The sequence below is a fragment of the Heliconius melpomene genome, chromosome 5 (genome assembly GCF_056956725.1).
Source record: "Heliconius melpomene rosina isolate 202511_hmr_F chromosome 5, ASM5695672v1, whole genome shotgun sequence".
Classification (NCBI taxonomy): domain Eukaryota; kingdom Metazoa; phylum Arthropoda; class Insecta; order Lepidoptera; family Nymphalidae; genus Heliconius; species Heliconius melpomene.
The window spans coordinates 1,723,157-1,744,676 of record NC_140393.1 but is presented as its reverse complement, the minus strand read 5'-3'; the positions used below and the strand labels follow the sequence as shown (position 1 = coordinate 1,744,676).

Sequence of the window (21,520 nt, the reverse complement as noted above, 5' to 3'; positions counted from 1 at the left end):
AGAAGTTTAATAGAAGACTTAAAAATTATAATCATTATTACCGTTTATTATCTTACTAATAATAAGTTTGTGAATATGGATGGTTTTTCCATTTTCACGACAAAATTACTGAAGGGTTAAGATTAATCTTTACAGTAATAATAAAGGCTCAGAACAACATTAAATAAGGTCACGATTTCTGTAAATATTTGTATAACTAGAAATTAGCTATAATATAACAATAAAATTAAGTAGATGAAACCGCGTCCCGGCTGCTAGTATTTTACTATAAGTACATACTTAATACATAATATTGCATGAATGCAGATCAAGGAACATACTATACTAGATATAAGATGCAGATACAGATCTATTTTAAGTCCAATCGTATACTGAACTTTGATTTGTTATATTTATATAGCTTTTGTGTCGCTGCTATGTTGTCATTAAAGAAAGATAATATATTTTTTTGAAAATTTATAAGTAAAATAAACTGATTAAAATTGAACGTCACAACAAGAAAGCGGGAAAATGAGTGACTTTGCTTGCTCTGCTATATATAAAAATATGAAAAAATGGCCAGTCGTGGATCAAGGACACGAAATATTTAATATTTTTATTTCTTTACTCTGGTGATGAGAATTCATCGGAAAGTGGTGAACGGAGTGTCAGTGTTAACAGGGATCCCTACTACAAGCGGAATACAGCGTAAAGTTGAAAACTAAGACCGACAAGTACTTAGACAAAATCTAGTGGCTAGTGTAGTACAATAATAGAAACTAGAAAGCCAACAAAAGCAATCCCTTCAGCGTGACAGTCACGCTCTATAAACAATACCTAGTACATACTAAATATATCTTTGTTCACTATACTGGTTTTGTACGTCTAATTATAATAAAAGATTAGCCTAGTTGTCTAGTATTAAGCGGATATTCTTATATTCATAAAGTGAAAAGGAGTATGCCTGGGAATTTTATATAATTAAAAGTATACGAGAATATTTTTTAAAAAATGTGTGGCTTGTCCGTCGTATTTTTTTCTTTGGTACAATATGATACTTGTTGCTTTTAATTTGGTATTAAAATATTATAATATGTTCATATTCTTTTCTTTCTTATTTTTTAGCTTTTATGGTAAGCAATTCTTTTAGCTAAAAATTTGAAATTGAACATTTATTTTAGAGGGCAACACTTAGTTTTATGACAATTAAGAAAGATTCTGACAGATTGTTTTGTTTTGATTATATCTCCGCCAAATTTAAAATTAATATTACGATAAAGAGGGATAAGTAAATAAATAATTAAAATATCTTATGAAACCAATTATAATGTTACAGTCTGATACTAATATCATCAAATGGAATCAGATAAACAAGGTAATATAAAGAAGTACGATATTAAGTTAAAAACAAAATCTAAGGATGGAGTTATATTGCAACTACACCATACAATTCGAGGATCTCATGGACAGACAAAACGTATTCGTTTTTCTATTGGCGTATTTGAAGATACTCATGATAAGCTAGCATGTATTGACAATGTAGGAAATATTTTTATTTTAGATTTTGCAGATCTAACATTTTGGAAACTTCCAAGTCAAGGTCCAAGTTCCGCATTGCAATTCGTTCCTCAGGCATTTGATACTCTTATTATTGCTAGTGTAAAAGAATTTACAATTAATTTTATTGATTCTGAAACTGGTAAATGTAAAATATCTTTGTCTGGTCATACAGCACCTGTAAAACATATTTCATTCTCAAATAGTAAAATTGATAATTTATTAACTGCTAGTTCAGTCGAGGCAATTCTATGGGAACTGAAAAATTATACAAAATATTTTACTCTTAACACATACACAGGTGCACAAATTCAACAAATACTGTTTACACCAACTGGAGATTACTTAGTGGCTTGCTTTCAAAATGACACTATCCAAATATGGAGACATGAAAGTATGAAATCAGTAAAACAAATAATTCCAAATGAGTTAAAGCATTTGAAAAGCTTTGCTTTTACCACAAATGGTAGGGCAATGGCTATAGTTGGTCTGACTCCCATTTTGATACTTTTCAGCATGGACACATGGAAAGCAATAAAATCTATTGATTTATTAAAGTATAATATTTCAGGAGTTCAAGAAGTTTCATTTATTCCCCAAATGTTTGATGGTGGAAGCAATAAAATTCTAGCATTGCTAAGTAGTGATTGCATTATATATTTTATTGACGTAGAGAAACTTATTATAATACATATTATACAACCAGATACATCAGGAATCAGAAAATTTGTTGTTAGTCCTACAGGGAAATACTTTTTATGTATTCTACAACAAGGAGAAGTAAATATTTATAATACAGCAAAAGCACTGGAAATATCTGAATGCCCTGTTGCAACATTCAAAGAACCTTGCTCTTCAACATTCCATAAAAGTTCTGAATTACCTAAAAGGGTAGAAGTAGAACAAAGGATGAGAAAATGCATGGATAGTGCCAGGTTACGAAGAATATTAATGCAATATGGGGAATACCCTGATAAGTTCCGATCAATAATCTGGAGATCTCTACTGGCAACTCCGAGAAATAAAATGGCCTATTCAGCCTTAGTAGATAAAGGCATACATCAAGTCTATATAGATATTGAAAATCAATTTACAATACACAGTTCAATTACATTGAAAAACTTAAAGAGGCTACTGTCATGTTTAGCACACTGGTGCCCACTCTTTGGTGTTATGAAATTTCTACCTGGTTTTGTGTTCCCATTTGTGAAAGTACTTCAAAAAGATCCTGTGTTATTATTTGAATGTGTAGCTTCAATTTTACTTAATCAATGTCAACTTTGGTTTGAATATGCTCCCTTTCCTCCAATTAGCATTTTGGCAATGGTTGAAAATATTCTAGCGGAACATGATTCACAATTGTTGAACCATTATTGCGATTTAGGTGTTACTAGTCAAATATATGCTTTAAAAATCTTAGAAACTGCTTTTAGTGAAGTGCTCACGTGCTCTGAATGGTTAATATTATGGGACCACATACTAAGTAATGAACCATCATTTATCCTAATGGCTGTAGTGTCTTACAATATTGTTCAAAAAAATGCTCTTAGAAGGTTGCACAAACACGAACAGATTGAACACTTTTTTCATATGCAAAACCCAATAAATAAGAAAACCTTTTTGAAAAAAGCATACATGTTGCTCAATGAAACTCCAGAGGAAATTCATCCGAGACGATTCTTGAATTCATTCGTGGCTTTAGACAAAGGTACTTGTTACCAACAGTTCACTGGCTATCCAAAAGCGACGATATGTCTCAAATTGGCAAAAAAAGATCAACGGAAAGGACACAAAAAAGGTAGATGTACTCTTAAGGAACTTACGAAAATATGCCAGGAGGATGAAATAAAAAGACGGAACCAAATTGAAACTATTTCCGAACAAAATTGTAGTAGCCAATCTGATAAAGAATTTGAATTGGAAGAATGTGAGAATTTACCTTGTGACCATTCTAAAAACAATAATCACAATAGTAGTAGAGGAGACTACATTAAAAAAGATGTAAAAGATGATTTGATAAATAGCATAATGTATCCTGCATCTACATCGAATTCGAATAAACAAAAATCAAAAAGTAAAAGAACACAGAAACTCTACAATCAAGAAATAAAACCAAAGCAAAAGACTGTAATAAATAATATTTTAGAAAGGGAAGTTGAGAAACTTATACATAGTTGTACTGATTCTGGTGAATCAGAGAATTCTTAAAATATTTATTTTTGAATATTAAAATATAAATAAAATTGTTTGAAATTATTTTATTTTAGTTTGCTTATTAATTATTCTATATATTTATTTGGGTGTGTAGTGTTGTTTGTATGTGTGCTACTACTAACAGAGATTAATCACATTCATAATCTCTATATATATTTAAATATGATATAAAAAATATATTAAATATGAATGAAGAAAATATAATGAAACATTTTATTTAAGAATCAATGTATTTTATTTAGACCCGCTATATCTCTAGAATAAAAGTAAATTATTCTTATTAAAAATAAAAAGTTATAATTAAAGCTTATTCTTTTTTAGAAGCCAATCTCGGGATTGTAGACTTAACATTGGTGAATTTCTTATTAGATGCACTAACGTTAGGGCTTCCTCCAGCAACTATTTGGTGGTTGGTTGCTTTTACTGGTGCTACTACTTTAGGTCTAAACAAACCTGAAACATAATGGTTTCTATTATTATTTTTTCTACATTTCTGCCCAAATACGAGACATTGTGTTTTGAACGCTGGTACTCAGCTTTTACTTACTAAAACTGGGAAATTAAATTAGTATAAATAATTATCTAAATTGTACTGGAACCCGCAACCATAATATGTCCATCTCATAACGCTAATGGTGACTAGTATTTAATTTTTTCGTATATAAATTAATGGCAATTTCCACTTGAGGAAAAATTTAATATTTTAATTTGCCCGTTCTAGTAATGAGGCAAAACGCGACGTTAAATTCTGTCACTCCACGCACAAAGCCTCCAGAACTCAGCGGAAAGTGAAGGACGATAAGTCTTAATGGGAATGGAATGTGCTAACATTAGATTCCCTCTGCCTACCCTGCTGTATACGGGATACAGCGTGAGGCTAAAAAAGAACTTACTATTCAACTTGCTACTTTTATTGTCATTAGGTTTATCAGTTTTAGCTACGCTGGGACTATTTCTTAGTTTGAACACATTTGGGGTTATTCTTCGTAATTTAGACGTTTTTCCATCTTTAGTTGAGGATTTCGGAGCTAAGTTGGAGGTTGATACGCTTTCCACACCCCTTGGCCTTTTCAGAAAGTCATCTTGAGCACCTAAGCCTAATAGATTCGGACTTGATGCAAATTGAGACTTGGAACAATCTGGACCCTAAAATGTAATAAAATTTTCATTATTTCTAAAAAATATACTTATTTTTGGTAATTATTTTATAGTCTTTTATTTAAAAAAAAAACTCAAAATTGAGAATTTAAATTCAAGATATTACTTGGAAAATGTTTTTTTTCTGTTGTTGTGTAGGTACTCTTAGTTTAAATATTTATTTACTTTTAAAACTGATATTTTAGAGACGTCCAACGCGAGGGAGGACATTGAGGTGTCGAGCTTATTATCTTCATAATATTCTTTTATGATATTGGACAGTTTTTTTCGAAGTTCGTCTGCTGATTTCTCTGCGGCGATCAAACTATCGAGCATTGAATTAGAGAGCACTTGTATTGGGCTGAAATGACAGAAATGCAAAAGATTATTTACTTAGTTTATATTTCAAACATACATACTTGTATGTTTTAAAAGCAGAGGCAGAGGGAGCCTAGCGCTAACACACTCCACTCCACATTTTCCGAAGAATTCTCAAGGCATTGCATGTGGGGTGTAGGAACTAAAGCCCGCCGCTTTACGTCGACACCAGAGCGAAGAAATGACAATATTAAATATTTCATTTCCTCGAGTGGAAATCGAACCCACAACCTGCCGCGTTTACAATCTCACGCTTGTGCCTCTGTGCCACAACTGGCCTCAATGAGACATTGCTTTCTGAGTTTCGAAAACTAACGCCAAACAAGTACCTAAATGTAAAGAATTTATTTCTCTCAAATGGAATACTCATAATCAATTCAAATCACAAACGCTGTTCCACTGCGCCACGACGAACTAAGACTGAGATCCCAGGCCCCCAGACCTACGTCATTTTAGCAAAGCTGAAATTTTGAAGATTAATAGTCTAATATGTAGATAAGACTGTATGCATACTCTCAATTTGAAAGTGGGGACCTTTTAGAGATTACGCCAACTTAAGGTTTTTAAATATGTTTTAAAGAATTATGTAATAAATGTATATTTATTAATAACCAACAACCCAACATAAGCCTTAATTTGAAATATATTATTTACGGACTATTTCATGATAATCTCATAAGCACCCAGACCAATCCGATGGCTCAATCATCTTCCCAGACAGTGATATACCGTTATCTGCCGCTATCTCTAAAAGTTAGTGAGCAGGCATACTTTTTTTTTTTTATAAATTTTAAAAACTACATCCACGGGCGCATAGTTGCCCGTGCCTTTTTTATTTTAAGAAAGTTCTTTTAATGTCTCTACTCCTACCGACAATCTTTATTTTTTTATTTTTTTTAGCATATATTATTATAGTACATTTCATATATAATTGTCTTTTATATAATTATTTTATACATGTATATAGATGTGGAATTTTACATTTTGCCTGGCTTATGCAGAACGCCTTCCTTAAGTTTTTGGATCAGGCATACTACTATAGACTAATAGTTCTTTAAATTTCAGCTTTGCTAAAATGACGCGGGTCTCGCGGATCTGGGATCTTGGGCTAACTCAAAAGAAATTTAAATATTAGTAGGTAACCATAAATATTTTTAAGTAGAACATGAATACGTACCTAGATGTTTTGTTACGCCGGCTCGAGCTGTCGGGAGTTGACGACAAAGTGTATGTACTTTGTCTTTGACACATCATCTGCATCCAATTGTAGTATTTAATTATTAAACATTTATTAAATGGAAGTATTTTGCAAAAATTCAACGTATTTTAATACAGTTCTTTTAGTGGCACGTTGTATCCCGCACACAGCAGGGTAGGCAGAGGGAAACTAGAATTCCGTTCCCCATTTTCTGCCGAATTTTGGAAACATTTCGTGTTGTGTAGCGGAACTCAACGCCACCACCAGAGCGAAGAAAATAGAAATATATAAACATTTCGTTTCTTCGAAAATTTGGGATTTGAACCTACAAACTGTTGTGTTTACAATCAAACTTTGTGCTCTTAGGCGACGACTGGTCTCAATAGAAATTTCTTGTCTTGTTTACTTGTAATTTATCTGAAAGAATACTTTCTTCTCATCACACCTCTATATGTTCAATCATTTTGTCTATCAATCATGAATACAAGACATATAAATACAAGTTCAAATTTTAGCATAAGTTTACCCTTTTACTGTCAACATTGTCTTCAGCAAGCTGCTTCTGCAAGGGGCCAGGCGCGGGGAGCTGACCGTTGTCCTTGGTGGTAAGCGTGTCCAAGGAACGGTAACGAGTCGGGGTATCAACTTTTAAAGTAGGAAGCCTAAAATTATATGAACATGTAAAAAAAAAATGTAAATTAAATAGTAGGTATAATAGACCTCACTGGCGCAGTGACTAAAGCTGCTACATCATATTAATAAAACGATTCCCCTGGATTAATAATATCTCTACAAAAATACATATTAAGTAAAATTTCTGGGGTGCGCACAAGAATATTCTATGGTGGCCATTGACCACCCAGCTCCCTTTATTCGTAGGAATATGAGCGTACCCATATGGTTGTAATTTATCGTTTTTGAAAAGTAAAATACTTAACCAGACGTTAACAAAAATGATTTACAAAGACAATTTACCCTTTTTCGGGTGTTTTCAGTTCAATCATGCTAGCGGACTTGTTTCCAATGGCCTCTTTACTTCCATCCGACTCGTTATGTTCTTTAATACAACGAATTATCCCTTGCAACTCTTTCGTGAGACGCTCTCTGTGAGCTTTTGGGATAGAACCCAATAAATTACTGCCACATACCTAAAAAATAAATATGATTTAGATTTAAGAAAATAGATTGAAATAGAAAGAGAGAAAAAGAAAGTATAATAATGAACGTAAAAATATAAATTTTAGAAATATGATAGTTAATTTTTTTCAGTCAGTATATCGTTTTTCTTTATATCTAATTATATAGTATAGAAATGTATAATATATAGTAACGAGAAAAATCTACCTTATTATACTGTTTCCCGCCGGTAACACCAGACACCTGCCAGATGCCGCTGTTCTGTTGATTGGGAACGCATGGACACGAACACGTAACATTCGCACTTTCCATTACCACGTGAAAACCTGATGCCTGGGATATTTTGTTATATATAAATATTAGTGACATAAGTTATGGGTATAGGTATTATATTTTTTTACCGTACAACTACAATCTCCTTCGTGATATAGGCAAAGTGATTAGTGCTCAACTGGCATGCTCGAAACGCCATAAATTAAGAACAGAACTGAACTGGTATATTATTCAGATAATCTATTATATATAAAAATATAAAAAATGTTCTGCAATTTTTTTATATATAGGTAGGTATATATAAAAATACAGAATATTTTTTTATAGTAGAATAATAACAATACAGTAGAATATTTTTTTAAAGTGGAATATATTTTCAAGCGTCACGCTAAATCCTGCATATAATAGGGCAACAGAAGGAACCAGGGAACCCAATGTTAAAACACTCCGTTCTCATTAAGAGCTCCTCATTTTCCCAATTCTGGTTGAATGTAGTGTCAGTTACCAGAGCGAAGAAATGAAAACAATAAATATTTAATATGACCTTCCACGAGTGAGAATTGAACCCACAAACTGTCGCTCCTATAGTTGTACTCTTGTGCCTCTGCACCACGACCTAATAATGTCAAAATAATAATTACAAAATATATATATATATATTACGGAGTAGAATTGATCTCACTAAGCACGCCAACTATAGCAGTTACCTATCAACAATTATATTTTTGCGAAAAATGTAACACTTTAAACTTTTAGTTTTTAAAAACTTTTAGTAAAAGTTAGGTATCTATAAAATAATATTATCAACTTATTTTAATAAACAAACCTGACAATTAATAGTAACTGTGCGTGTACTTCCATCTTGACTGACATTACTGTCGGTGGTATCCAATGATTTTATACTAAATCCAAGGCATTCTAAGAGTGCACAAAGTTCCACGACATCCGTATAAGCGTCCTTTAAAACGTTAAACATTTAATATACAAAATACCTTAATAATGTTAACAATACTTAGTTATATTATTTATTAAAAATTAAATGAAGATTTTTAATAAACTACTTACCGATTCGGACATTTTTCATATGTTGCACAAAAACGAATTAAATGCACATGCACAAACACACTTATCTAGATAATTTACAATTACAATTACATATAAATACATATAATTGGACAATGAAATTATAGTTCTATCTTAACTTCGTGAACGGTTTTGTACTCCTTAACTGTATGGTAATTATAGGATTGAAGTTAAACAGTAAAAAATATGTGCATAGTAATAAAATTCCAAATTTTGCAGAGTACCCTATCTTAAAAATTAATGAATAAGTAATGTTGGCATACAAAAAAATTATGAAATTGGCCAAATGTGAGTCGGACTCGTAAATTTATATAATAAATTCCTTATAATTTTAATTGTCATTAATATTGGTATTACTTATTTCATTTTTTTTTGTTTTAATGTTTTAACTTTACAGATTCATGGTCCGAGCATTTTGTTATGATATACAGTTTCAGCTTCACGCTGTATCCCGCACACAACAGAGTACGCAGAGGGAACCTAGTGTTAAGGCAGTCCCGTACCTATTTTCCGCCGAATTTTTCGAGGCGTTGCGTGTTGAGTGGCGGAAGTCAACGCCGGGCTTTAGCCATGAGGCTAAATGCAATGCATGCATGGCAATGATGCCAGAATGAAGAAATGAAAATATTAATAAATAATAATTCATTCCCTCGAGTGGGGTTCGAGTCTACCTTGCACTATGCAGATAAAGCGTGATTTTCAAATAAAAAAAAAACACATTTAATTATAGGTCATATATCTGAGCGTTTTTTTCGTGTGACTTGATGACTTTATTAACAGCCTCTTGAAAGTACTTATTTAAAACGAAGTTATGTGAGGTACTTTCTTTTCGACTGCTATATTTATAACTAGCGACCCCCTTGCGGCTTCGCCCGCTTTTACTACTGGATTATTCATATAATGTATGTTCGCAAAGCACTTAAGATAATGTGAAAATTAATTAAATCCTTATGCAACCCGCATTTTCGTAGTTTCAATAAGGATTTTCCAATCGTTTTACACAGCAAGGATTTTTTAGTAGGTACCGTAATTTTAAATCTGTGTTATTAATCTTTTTAAGTACTTATTAAAATATATTTAAATGACTATGTTTAAACGGAAAAAATTATAAACAAAAACCTACCTACTAATAACTACTACAAAAAATATGAAACCAAATATATCGCGCTGAAATAATACATTCAACTCGAATTATCCAATACGTGCAAACGCATCTAAATCTTCGTTGCTATAGAGGCAGGCGGGTTTTTTTTTCGAGCTTGTGGTTAATGCTGAAGAGGGTATTCTGTCCCTAGTGAAAAGAAAGCACTACGTGGCTGCGGTGAGGAAAATTACATAGAATGCATCGGCCGGGAATCGAACCCGGGCCGCCCGCGTGGCAGGCGAGCATTCTACCACTGATCCACCGATGCGCGTGCAAGGCAGGCGGGCGTAGCGGACGCATGGCGAGTGGCCAGCCGTTGCGCAGCAAGGATTTTTTGGATAAAAGGATATTGTAACAACTTCTAAAGTACTTATTAAATGAAAAACAGTAAAAGACAGTTTTGATGTATATTAAATGGCCAACGTAACTAATATACTTATTTATATGCTGATAGTAAGGGATAAGTGAAACTTGAGTAACATACAGCTGATGTGTCAACGGTGGGATGTGTCAACAATTAAATGCGTTTTTCTGTAAAACAAACAATTTTTATCTTCCTTTAACGTAGAAAATTAATAAAGTATTTTAAAGGATAAGGATTAATACCATTATGGAAAAATATGACTCACAATAAAAAATATATTGAAATTATAATTTTTAGACAGAAAAATGATCACTACACGTTATTCTTAAAAGATACGAATATGCTGTCGCGGACTTTTTTGTAGATCTTATTAAGAGGAACAATACTCCAATACATTATTTCCATGTAGTACTTACCATTAAAGCAGCGCATGCGCGAAAGTGTCTCAATGGGTAGGACTTTATACACATTTGTCGTATTTATGTTAATTTACATAAGAATGTGCAAATAATAAACTATATAATAAACCTTCCCTGAGAAATACTCGACCTAATGAAGAAAACCGCATGAAAATCCATTGGGTGGTTTAGAAGAAGAAGAGTTAGAAAGTTCAGACAGACACGAAAAGCGACTTTGTTTTATAAGATATAGGATAGGATAGGATAGGGTAAGCCAAAAAATGTATTTTCTCTTTTTTGATATTGAAAATATTATACCGAAAAAATATGTTTTCTAAAAAGCCCGCACTTGATTTTTATATCAAGAAGTGTCTCATCGCTATTTACGATAATCCATATAAATTCCATGGGGAATTGTTTTTATTATTTAAAATTTTATTGCGCTTAAATGAATAGTATTGGTATAAAGCCCGATATATATTCTTGTAGGAAATTAAATTATATGATCCCAATCGTTACGATATATCGAGCTACACCTGCGGTTATCCCTCCTGCATTTAGAATGTATCAATAGTTGTAATAAATAATAAAACAAAAGAAATATTCATAATTAAACATTTATTTCATTACAATTACAACCCACTGGGGCCATATAAAAAACACACCTAATTATAAGTCATATATCTGGGCGTGGCTGAGAACTTGGCGTATGATTTGATGACTTTGTTCACAGCCTCGAGGAAATCCTTCTCTGTGGCGACCTTGCGACGCGCGCGGATCGCGAACATGCCTGCTTCAGTGCACACCGACCTGGGGAATCACATTATTTAGTTAATAATAATAATAATAATAATAAGCCCGTTTATTCCGAAATTAAGTTACACTTATACATTCATATTTAGTACAAAATATTACAACTAAAGTTACAAAATGTCTCTATATTCGGTGTGCCTCTTGGCATAGGCCTCCTCTAACATCTTCCATTGTATCCTATCCCGTGTGACTCTTCTCCAATTTGATCCTACCGTTAGCTTAATTTCGTCCTCCCATCTTGTGTGTTGCCTCCCGCGGCTTCGCTTGCCATCTCTTGGGTACCATTCCGTTACCACCTGACTCCATTTACCTTTCGTGTCTCTCATCATATGCCCTGTCCATCTCCATTTCTGTTGATCTATTTTGGTCAGTATGTCCACCAATTTAGTGTTGGCTCGGAGTTCAGTATTCCTTATTCTGTCATTTCTTTTCCAACCTAATATGCTCCTCTCCATAGCCCTTTGACATTTAGCAAGTTTTTCTCTTAGAGATTTTGTCAATGCCCATGTTTCGCACCCATATGTTAGGCATGGAAGAATGCAGACCTCAAAGGTTTTCTTTTTTAATGCCATACTTATGACTTTAGATTTCATTATCTCTTTAAGGGACCAGTATTTTTTCCATCCTAATGCAATCCTGGTATTTATTTCGGCTGAAATTTGGTCTTTGGTTGAAATGATTTGGCCTAAGTATGTGTAGCTGTCCGTGTATGACAAGGTGTTGTTGTCTATTTTCATCTCGTGCCTAAATGAATTGGTCATTACTTTTGTTTTCTTGGTGTTAATTTTAAGACCTATTTTTACACTCTCTTCGTTTAAGCTCTGTAACATAATTTGCAAATTAGCTGGGTTTTCTTCGAACAACACTATGTCGTCGGCGAAACGTAGATGGTTCAACCTTTTCCCATTTATATTTAAACCAAAATTTTCCCAATTTAATTTTCGGAAAGTGTTTTCCAGGACTGCTGAAAACAATTTAGGAGACAGTGGATCTCCCTGCCTCACTCCTCTGCTTATTTCAAATTCGTCCCCTAATTCTTCTAATTTTATCCTACCTTTACTATTGGTATATATGGTTTTAATGATTTTTATGTAGTCTACTGGTATACCTTGATGTAAGAGGGCCTCGTCTATGCAGTCGTGGCTTACACTATCGAATGCCTTTGTGTAATCGATAAACGCTATATATATAGTTTTATTGAACTCTTTGTACTTTTCAATAATCTGTTTGAGTGTATGGATGTGGTCAATGGTTGAAAACCCCTTTCTAAACCCTGCTTGTTCAACAGGTTGCTGTTCGTCTAATGTAGGGCTGATTCTATCCAGTAGTATCTTTGCAAATATTTTATAAATGTGAGAGATAAGACTAATGGGTCGGTAATTTTCTATATCTTCTTTATCGCCCTTTTTGTGAATCAAGATGATATGCGATTGTTTCCATCGCTCTGGTACGGAATTGGTCTTTAACAACTCATTGAAGATCTGGGTAAGAATAGGCACCAACACCTCTTTACTTCCTTGTAGGAGTTCGTTTGTAATAAAGTCTGGCCCAGGGGATTTTCCTAGCTTTTGGATTGTTATTGCTTTTTCTACTTCACTTGATAAAATAGTAGGGACAGCATCTAGATTAGGTTCGATTATTACTTGGATTTGTTTGGGTTCGGCAGTAAGATTTTGTTTTTGGTACAACTGGCTAAAAAATTCAGTTGCGATTTCTTTTATATGCTTCCTTTGTGTGATAGTTTTAGACTTTCTATTCAGTTTCGGTACCCATTCTTTGCCTGACTCTCGAAGCTCTATTAGTGCTTTTTTCACACCTCCAGTTCTCTGTATATAGTATTGCAGAGTTTTCAGACTTTTAGTTTTGCGATCCTTCCTTATACTAGTTCTTATGCTCTTGCTCGTTTCAGCAATAGCTTTCAAGTTATCTTTGTTTCTTTTCTTCCCCAATAGTTCCTTCCTTTCGTTGACTAGTTGCATAGTTTGCTCACTTAGTTCAAGTTTATTGCTTTTTCCTTCCTTTTTTGAAGCTACTTGGTTCTGTAATAGGCTTTCCAATTTTGTATATTTTTGTGTTGCCCCTGTGTTTTTATCTATCATAATGCTTTTTGAATATTTTATGAATTTTATGCAACTTACGTTGCACAGGTTTCTTGCTACAGGACGATTAGTGTTGCTTCTGAAGTTTTGGCAGGTTCTGGGTGGGAATTTCTTTAGAGAGCTGCGAACCATACGGTGATCGGTAAAGAAACTTAGTCTGGATATAACTGTAGTTACTGAAACTGAACTGAACCGTGAAACTGGCTGGTGAGTTGCTTATAATATAATCTATCTCGTTTTTGTATTTGCCACCAGGAGAAATCCATGTCCATTTATTTTTGTAATTTTTCAGGAAAACTGAGTTCATTACTGTTAAGTTATGTTCCATAAGAAATTCAACCAGTTTCTGTCCGTTGCGACTTCTCTTGCCATCGCCAAATTCTCCAAGGACATGTTCTGCAGTATTCATTTTGGTGCCTACTTGTGCATTAAAGTCCCCCATTAGGAGGATATTGTTACTTCTTTCCTTTTTTATTGTATGTGATAAATCTTCATAAAAGTGTTCAAGTTCAGTTAATTCTGCTTGTTCAGTAGGAGCGTAAACTTGTATTAAAGACCATGGCTATTGTATATGGTATTCAGGAAGAGCAATTACCAGTACCGCTATTCTATCTGAGATTCCAATAAATTCTTGAATATTGCTTTTAAGGTACTTTTTGATCAAAAAACCAACACCTCTTTGGTCAGTTGGGCCTCCTTTATGGTATAAGATGAAATCATCATGTTCTTCTATTTTTTCGCCTTGTCTTCTCATTTCACTAATGCCCAAGATATCAAATTTAATTTCTTCAAGGGCCTTTCTTAGCTCTATTAAACTTTCTGGAGTCCTAAGAGTTCTTGTGTTAAGTGTTGCTATGTTAAATACTTCACATCTTTTGGTTAGAGGGTAGTGGTCTAGTTCTCCCGCGGGGACCAACCGTGTTGGGAGACTTCTATAATTTACTTGATATTGTTGTTTTTTTCCGGTTGGGGGTAAACTTTTACTGGTTTTTGGTTGTGGTCTTGTCTGACAGAGATGATGATCTTCGGCGCAAGTATTGAAAGGCATTCAGTTTTTTTAACTTTGGTTCCTTATTTGATTCACTTGTCACACTTTGCGGACTAGGAGTTTCCGACCTTTTTCTTTTCTCAATTTCTTTTTTGTTGTTGAGTTGTTTTTGTTTGTTTTTTATATATACATCTTTTGGCAGGTCCTGAGTGATATATGAACCACCTTTCATCTTCCTTTTATTTCTCAGTATCTGATTTTTTTTCCCTTGGGTTGTCATTGTGAGGAGAATTGGCCTTATCTTGCTATCTTCCGTATTCTTTTTACCCAATCTACGAACTCTGTCGATTTCTCCTTGGCAGATTTGTACGTCGATATCCGTTAGCGTAGATATGACCAGGGTATTCAAGTCGTCCTTTTTTTCTTCGGCTGCTTCGGGAATACCATGAAGTATTACGTTTTTCCTTTTTTCATTTATCTGGAGTACCTCAATTTTTCTATTCAATGTTTCCACTTCCATTTTTAATTTGTTATTTTCTTGAATAATAGGCTTAATTTTTTCTTCGACTTTTTCCAACACTTTTGCGGTAATTGTTTCCGTTATGGTTTTTGTTTGGATGTTTAGCTGTTCAGTCATTTTCGCTAAAAGAAGTGACATTTCTGGTGATAATTCTAAAGTCATTGTGCACTTTGATAACGTTATTGGATTTCACAGTTTAACTTCTGAACGCAGCCTTAATTTTTCTTATGTTGGTAGCAATTACGCCTTTTTTGTCTATTTGTCTATGACCGATATTTTTGTCTTTTTAAATGAATGACAGATAACCTTGTTATGTAAAATATGCCACACGAATCTTATTATTTTTAGAACTGTTCACAAATATTTTCGTGATTTCTTGTCGTAGGACGGTGTATTTTCTCTCACAAAACCTCAATAGCGGCACTGAGATAAGCGATTTGATATTTAGACACAATTTGCAATTAAATACTGAGGAGCGTTTTGACAATCGTCCGTCGTATATGTTTATATTATATTATTTAGTTATATTTTACATTATTTAGTTATTATGTAAAAAATATTTTAGAGGCCGTCTGGTCGTCAGCACGATGGCTGTGGGTTAGATATCAACTGGAGATTTTTTTTTTCATTTATTAACTTTGACAACTAATCAAAGTGTGGTGTTGAGTTTCGCCACTTAGCACGCAATCTCTTAAAAATTAGCTGAGACGTGGTGAATAGAATAACATGACACTAAGTTTCATCTCCTACATATGGAATACAACGTGAACCTAAAAAAGTAATATATATTATTAACCGACGAAAAACTGGAAGATGTCATCGTTTGTATATTTATAATTAAATTCACATAATTTTCTACTGATGTTTAATATCTTAATACTAGATTCCTTAAATCTATCTCATTATGCTTAATTTTTTTTTTCTAAAACCCACCTAATCTCAGCACCAGTGGAATTAGGGCACAATCGCGCCAACAAATCAAACCGAATGTCCCTCTCAACGCTCATAGACCGTGCGTGGATCCTGAATATATGGGCACGACCCTCAAGCTCGGGGAGGCCGAACTCCACTTTGCGATCGAGACGGCCGGGACGCATGAGTGCCGGGTCCAGGGTGTCTGGACGATTGGTGGCCATTAAGACCTGGAAAATAGGATAAGATATTAAAAAAATTACGTTAATAGCAGATGGTAGGTAAAAAATGTGAAAAGTATAACTCAATAAAAATAAATACCTTAATGTTTCCTCGAGGATCGAACCCATCAAGTTGATTGATGAGCTCCAACATAGTTCTCTGCACTTCGTTATCACCACCGGCGCCATCATCGAATCTATAATAAAATAAATAAATCAGCGTCACGTTGTATCCTGCACACAGCAGGACAAAGGGAACCTAGTGTTAAGACAATCCATTCCCCACTTTCCACCGTTTCTGGAGGCGTGTAAAGTGATGGAACTTAACGCCGCACTTTACCTGTACACCAGAGCGAGCATTATTATTATTTTTTTTTTAATATAAGAAGACGTTAAAAAAGGCACTGGCAAATAAATTATCTAAAAATATATATATGATACTAAAAAAAAGAACCTGTCCCACCTGTTTCCTGTTTATACAAATACTTTGTCTAATATGCTAATAACAATGTGGTTATGTGGTATATTATATGGGAGAGTCGTATCAGAATGTAATCGAAGCTAATAGATACATTCTTTTTTTATTCTCCGTATATTATGTATACAAAAACTATATAAATTTACAAAAAACTATATAAATTTACAAAAAACTATATAAATTTTGAGAACATGATGGCGGAGTAGCACAAACGCGTGACTGTAAACGCGACGGTTGTGGGCTCGATTCTCATTTTGAGGAGTGAAATATATAATATTGTCATTTCCTAGCTCTGGTAACGAGAGAAACCACGGCGTTGAGTTCCGCCAATCAACACGCAATGTTTCAGGAATTTCGTGGAATTTGGTGGAAAGTGGTGAATAGAAATGTTATTCCACACTTAGGAAAGACAACTTCCATGAACGGTTAAGTATATTTGTCTTAACACTAGTTTCCTAGATTCACTTTGCCTACCATGCTATATTTAGGATGAAGCTTAAAAAAAATTAGAAACAAAAAATATATATATATAGCGGTCTGGTCAATTAATGCATGCATTCTTATCAAGCTAAATACATATATGGACTAGTTATTCTAAGGTTTTTCATATGTCATAATAAATATAAGAAAAATATATAACGTAAAGTAGATATTATCAATTTTACATTTAAATTTTTTCATTGTACAAAAAATATTACCTGGCACCGCCGATAGCGTCTATTTCATCAAAGAATATAAGACAAGCCTTCTTGCTTCGCGCCATTTCGAATAACTCGCGGACCATACGAGCACCTTCTCCTACGTATTTTTGGACTAATTCCGAACCTAGAAAGAAAAACATTTAATAATTTCATATTATATCAACAACATGGGTCACTGCATATATTTTAAAAACATAACAACTCAGTTATCCGGACTATCAGTTGAAAGCTAAGAGTTCATAAAATGGGATAGAAATAAAAAATGTTTAACAATAAATTTTCTATGGCGTGGATAATCGAGTTTCTGCCATTATATTTAAAAAATAAACAAAATCTGTGTCACACTGTGTAGCACTGCTTTGAAGCTTATTTATAAGCAATGTTGTTCAGTGTGACAATGTTACTATAGGAAAGTTGTATCAGAGTACCATCTAAGCTTACTGTTGGTGCTCTTTCTTTACTCCCCACAAGATATTTTACTTTCTAGCAGAATGTGTTTTTTTAGCTTCACAATATATCCCGCACAAGGGAAGGAAGGCAAAGGGAACCTGACAACCTAATGTTAAGACATTTCATCACCATTAATACTCTTTCATTCCCCAATTTCTGGTGAATTCTTGGAGCATTACTTGTTGAGGAAAAATATTTAAAGTATCTATGTAGGTAAAGAAAGATTGTTAAATTCTTTTAAAATACAAAATATGTAATAATTGAATACTAAAAAATATATTTCTCTCATTCTAAAAAGATTAACAGTCGTACAGGACCTTATTCTAAAATACTGCTACATATTTTGAATTCAATTCCCATATAATAAAATTTGAATATTTGAAACTTTATAATGGTTTTTACATTAATTTAAAATTAATTTTATACACATATTATATCTTACCAATAACTCGAATAAAGCATGCATCAGTGCGGTTAGCAACCGCTCTGGCACATAGGGTCTTGCCTGTACCGGGAGGACCAAATAGTAGAACACCTTTGGGAGGTTCAATACCTAGTTTCACGAATTTCTCTGGCTGTACAATAAAATAAAATATTTATATTTAATTTTCACAAAATTTAGGATTAACTACTATTAATAATACTCACATTATAATAAAAAAAATATGTTTAATTTTATTCTATAACAATGATTTATAAATTGCAATGCACCATAAGAAAATTATGAAATATTTTAGATAACTTATGGTTAGTTAAAAAAAACCTAGTGTCATAATACTGCCATTTTCACTTTGCCCAAAGTTTTGGGAAATAGTGTCTTAAATGGCAGAACTGATGTCACACTTACCAGAACAGGTGATTAAAATAAGTCATTTACTTGAATGGTCATTGAATCCACTATGACACAATAGCATCTATAGATAAACATAATTCTCATGTAAAAATAATAAATATCATTTAAGTCCTATCAAGTACTAAACTCACATGTAACAAAGGTGTCTCAACGACTTCCCTCAGCTTCTCAATCTGTTCCTTGCATCCTCCCACATCACTGTATGTAACATCCGGTTTCTCCTCAACTTGCATCATGGTGACAGTAGGATCTATTTTAGGTGGCAATGGGATGTGTATTTGATATTTGTTACGATCAACCCTGTGAACCAAATAAATGTATGATTTAAATAAAGTAACAAACAGGTTAAATAATAACAAAAAATTTCCAAAGAGTATCATTTGAAATCATGTCCTTTTAAACACTTTCCAAGAATATAAGGCATTTAAGAACATATGATGTTTTTTGTTGTTGCTAAAAAATATGTTGTAAGAACACTATAGTGTATATTGCTTTAATTAAATAAATTACATTTTATTTAGCTTCATCATATATACTGCACATCAGCAGGTTAGGCAAAGGGAATCTAGTTATGAAATTCTATTCCCATTAAGACACTTTCGTCACTCACTTGCTGCCGAATTCTGGAGCAAAACTCAATGCTGTGCCTCAGTGAGGAAAATGAAATATTTTCATTTCCTCGAGTGGGAATTGAACCCATAACTTATGGTGTTTTCCAGTCACATACTTGTGTCTCTGCACCACAACTGGCCTCAATTATTCTAATTTAAATAAACTTTTTAAGGCATTATAAATATGGTTTTACAAATATATAACTAATTCATGTGGAAAAAAATCTGAAAGAACTAAAATGTTGTTCAATTTAATAACTCAATAATAAAGACTAATTATTATCAAGTGAAAGTAATTGAACTTTCACTATTGATCTTGGATGGGCGTGCCAGCTACTAGCAAATTCTTCAACAAATAAACTGAGTACCATCCTTCCAATTAGCAACTTAAAAAAATATATTATACATTAGTTTTTTCCCATAGATTTGTGAGAAATGGTCATCATGGTCAATTGGAAATAGCTAAGAGTTGTACACAATACAGAACACATTCTAGCCATCCAACAAAACTCTGACTGTATCTGTACTCTAGTGGCTTGAAATGATAAATGTGATGTAGTACACATTTCATTAGGTTGTATATAATAAGCCATATTAAACTCGAAAGGTGAAGAGTTTTAATGCATTGAAAGAGGCTCCTGATAATCCAAGTATGCTATACTTTGGTTATCAAGTCCTAGGCACTGCGTTGAGTTCTGTCATATCATTTAAATACAGAAGGTAACAATAGATAAAGTGTTTATCAGTCATTTTATTTATTTAATAAATGTTAGTACTTACCCAACCCTCATTCCTTCTTCAATATCTGTTGGTGCTACCGAATCTGCTAAGTCAACAACAAACTTTGCAAATTGTTTCACATTTATTATGTACTTAGGATCATTTGAGTCAGCATTGATGATTTTTGTACACCTAGCAACCTAGAAACAAAAGTTTAAGAGAAATATAAGTTTTTTTTTATTTAATACAGATAAGCTACAGCTACTACTAGCTACAGCTAGAGAATTTGGTATATCTCTGTTTATTTACTGAGTAGAATATATTCAATAAGCAAGTAAGGAAATGGAAAGTTAGTTTTAAGATACTCCATTCCCCACACATTAGCAAATTTGTTTGACATTCCTCATTGAGAAGCAGCTGAACACTACATTTTATTTACCAAAGCAGTAAAATTAAATATATTACTTCCTCTAAGCTGGGATCAAACACAAAAATTGTGTTTAGAGTTAATTAGATGTTGTCCCACTACACCAAATTAATTTCAAATATAACAATAACCTGTAAAGGTTGCTCATTTTGAAGTGTTTGTTTGTCAGCAGCCAAGTCCCACAATGCCGGAGGTGCCAATCCCGTATCTGATTCTTTAATACCAGTTAGTTCATTGACTCTCTTCATAACTGTCTGTATTCCATCCTCAACTTCTTTAATTATTTTTGTATACTGTCCTTGACCCTATAAAACAACAATTTTTAAGAGGTCAAAAATCGCCAGTCATTATAAGGAACAAAGAATAATTAAAATTATTTGAACTTCTTACTTACATATGACTTCAATAGTGCAATGTCCCCTTCGTCAAGTGCTGTAATTAAATAAAATAAAATTAATGGTTAACTTAAAATAATGGTTATGCTACGGTATACGTTGCTCAGATTATTTCCTTACATTTGATCTCCTTTTCCGGTTCTTCTTTATCATCTTTAACTTTTCGCATATCATCTCCTAAATGGTCAGGCATTTTATTAACTAAGTGGTCTTATTTATCAAAAAACTATTGTAATACACCCAACTACACAATTTATGTTTAACTTTTTAGTTTTTATGCCAGTGCCAGCGGCAGCTGCTCAATTTGTCTATTCACTAATGTCAAATTATCATTGAAGTAAAAAAATACAGGCGTAACTCGGAATGTATTTTTTACTAATAAATTACCTGTATATGATTATAAAAGTTATTAATTGTTTATATTTAAATTATATAACATTAAAGTAATTCATATTTTATTTTATTGCTTT

General features: G+C 33.1%; 4 protein-coding genes across 4 annotated transcripts; 1 reads left to right on the top strand and 3 right to left on the bottom strand.

The window, feature by feature from the left end:
• Window positions 1-1,174: 1,174 nt before the first annotated feature.
• Window positions 1,175-3,974, top strand: LOC146538835 (TBC1 domain family member 31). The gene is made up of 2 exons (XM_085185325.1): window positions 1,175-1,354; window positions 2,108-3,974. The coding sequence occupies exons 1-2, from the start codon at window positions 1,336-1,338 to the stop codon at window positions 3,742-3,744; spliced, it is 1,656 nt and encodes a 551-aa protein (XP_085041451.1). The 5' UTR covers window positions 1,175-1,335; the 3' UTR covers window positions 3,745-3,974.
• LOC146538834 (uncharacterized) lies at window positions 1,209-9,162 on the bottom strand. The gene is made up of 9 exons (XM_085185327.1): window positions 8,939-9,162; window positions 8,700-8,831; window positions 7,808-7,933; window positions 7,439-7,611; window positions 6,990-7,125; window positions 6,443-6,519; window positions 5,074-5,248; window positions 4,644-4,896; window positions 1,209-4,203 (listed from the first exon to the last, which is right to left on the bottom strand). Exons 1-9 carry the CDS (start codon window positions 8,948-8,950, stop codon window positions 4,058-4,060), a joined length of 1,230 nt encoding a protein of 409 aa, XP_085041453.1. The 5' UTR covers window positions 8,951-9,162; the 3' UTR covers window positions 1,209-4,057.
• A 2,301-nt stretch (window positions 9,163-11,463) lies between these two features.
• Rpt1 (26S proteasome regulatory subunit Rpt1) lies at window positions 11,464-21,373 on the bottom strand. Its single transcript, XM_085185294.1, has 10 exons — window positions 21,171-21,373; window positions 21,050-21,087; window positions 20,787-20,960; window positions 20,289-20,428; window positions 19,029-19,197; window positions 18,487-18,619; window positions 17,592-17,718; window positions 16,516-16,612; window positions 16,216-16,424; window positions 11,464-11,672 (listed from the first exon to the last, which is right to left on the bottom strand). Exons 1-10 carry the CDS (start codon window positions 21,241-21,243, stop codon window positions 11,528-11,530), a joined length of 1,305 nt encoding a protein of 434 aa, XP_085041420.1. The 5' UTR covers window positions 21,244-21,373; the 3' UTR covers window positions 11,464-11,527.
• LOC146538833 (uncharacterized) lies at window positions 14,625-15,530 on the bottom strand. Its single transcript, XM_085185296.1, has one exon. It carries the CDS (start codon window positions 15,442-15,444, stop codon window positions 14,755-14,757), a length of 690 nt encoding a protein of 229 aa, XP_085041422.1. The 5' UTR covers window positions 15,445-15,530; the 3' UTR covers window positions 14,625-14,754.
• Window positions 21,374-21,520: the final 147 nt, after the last annotated feature.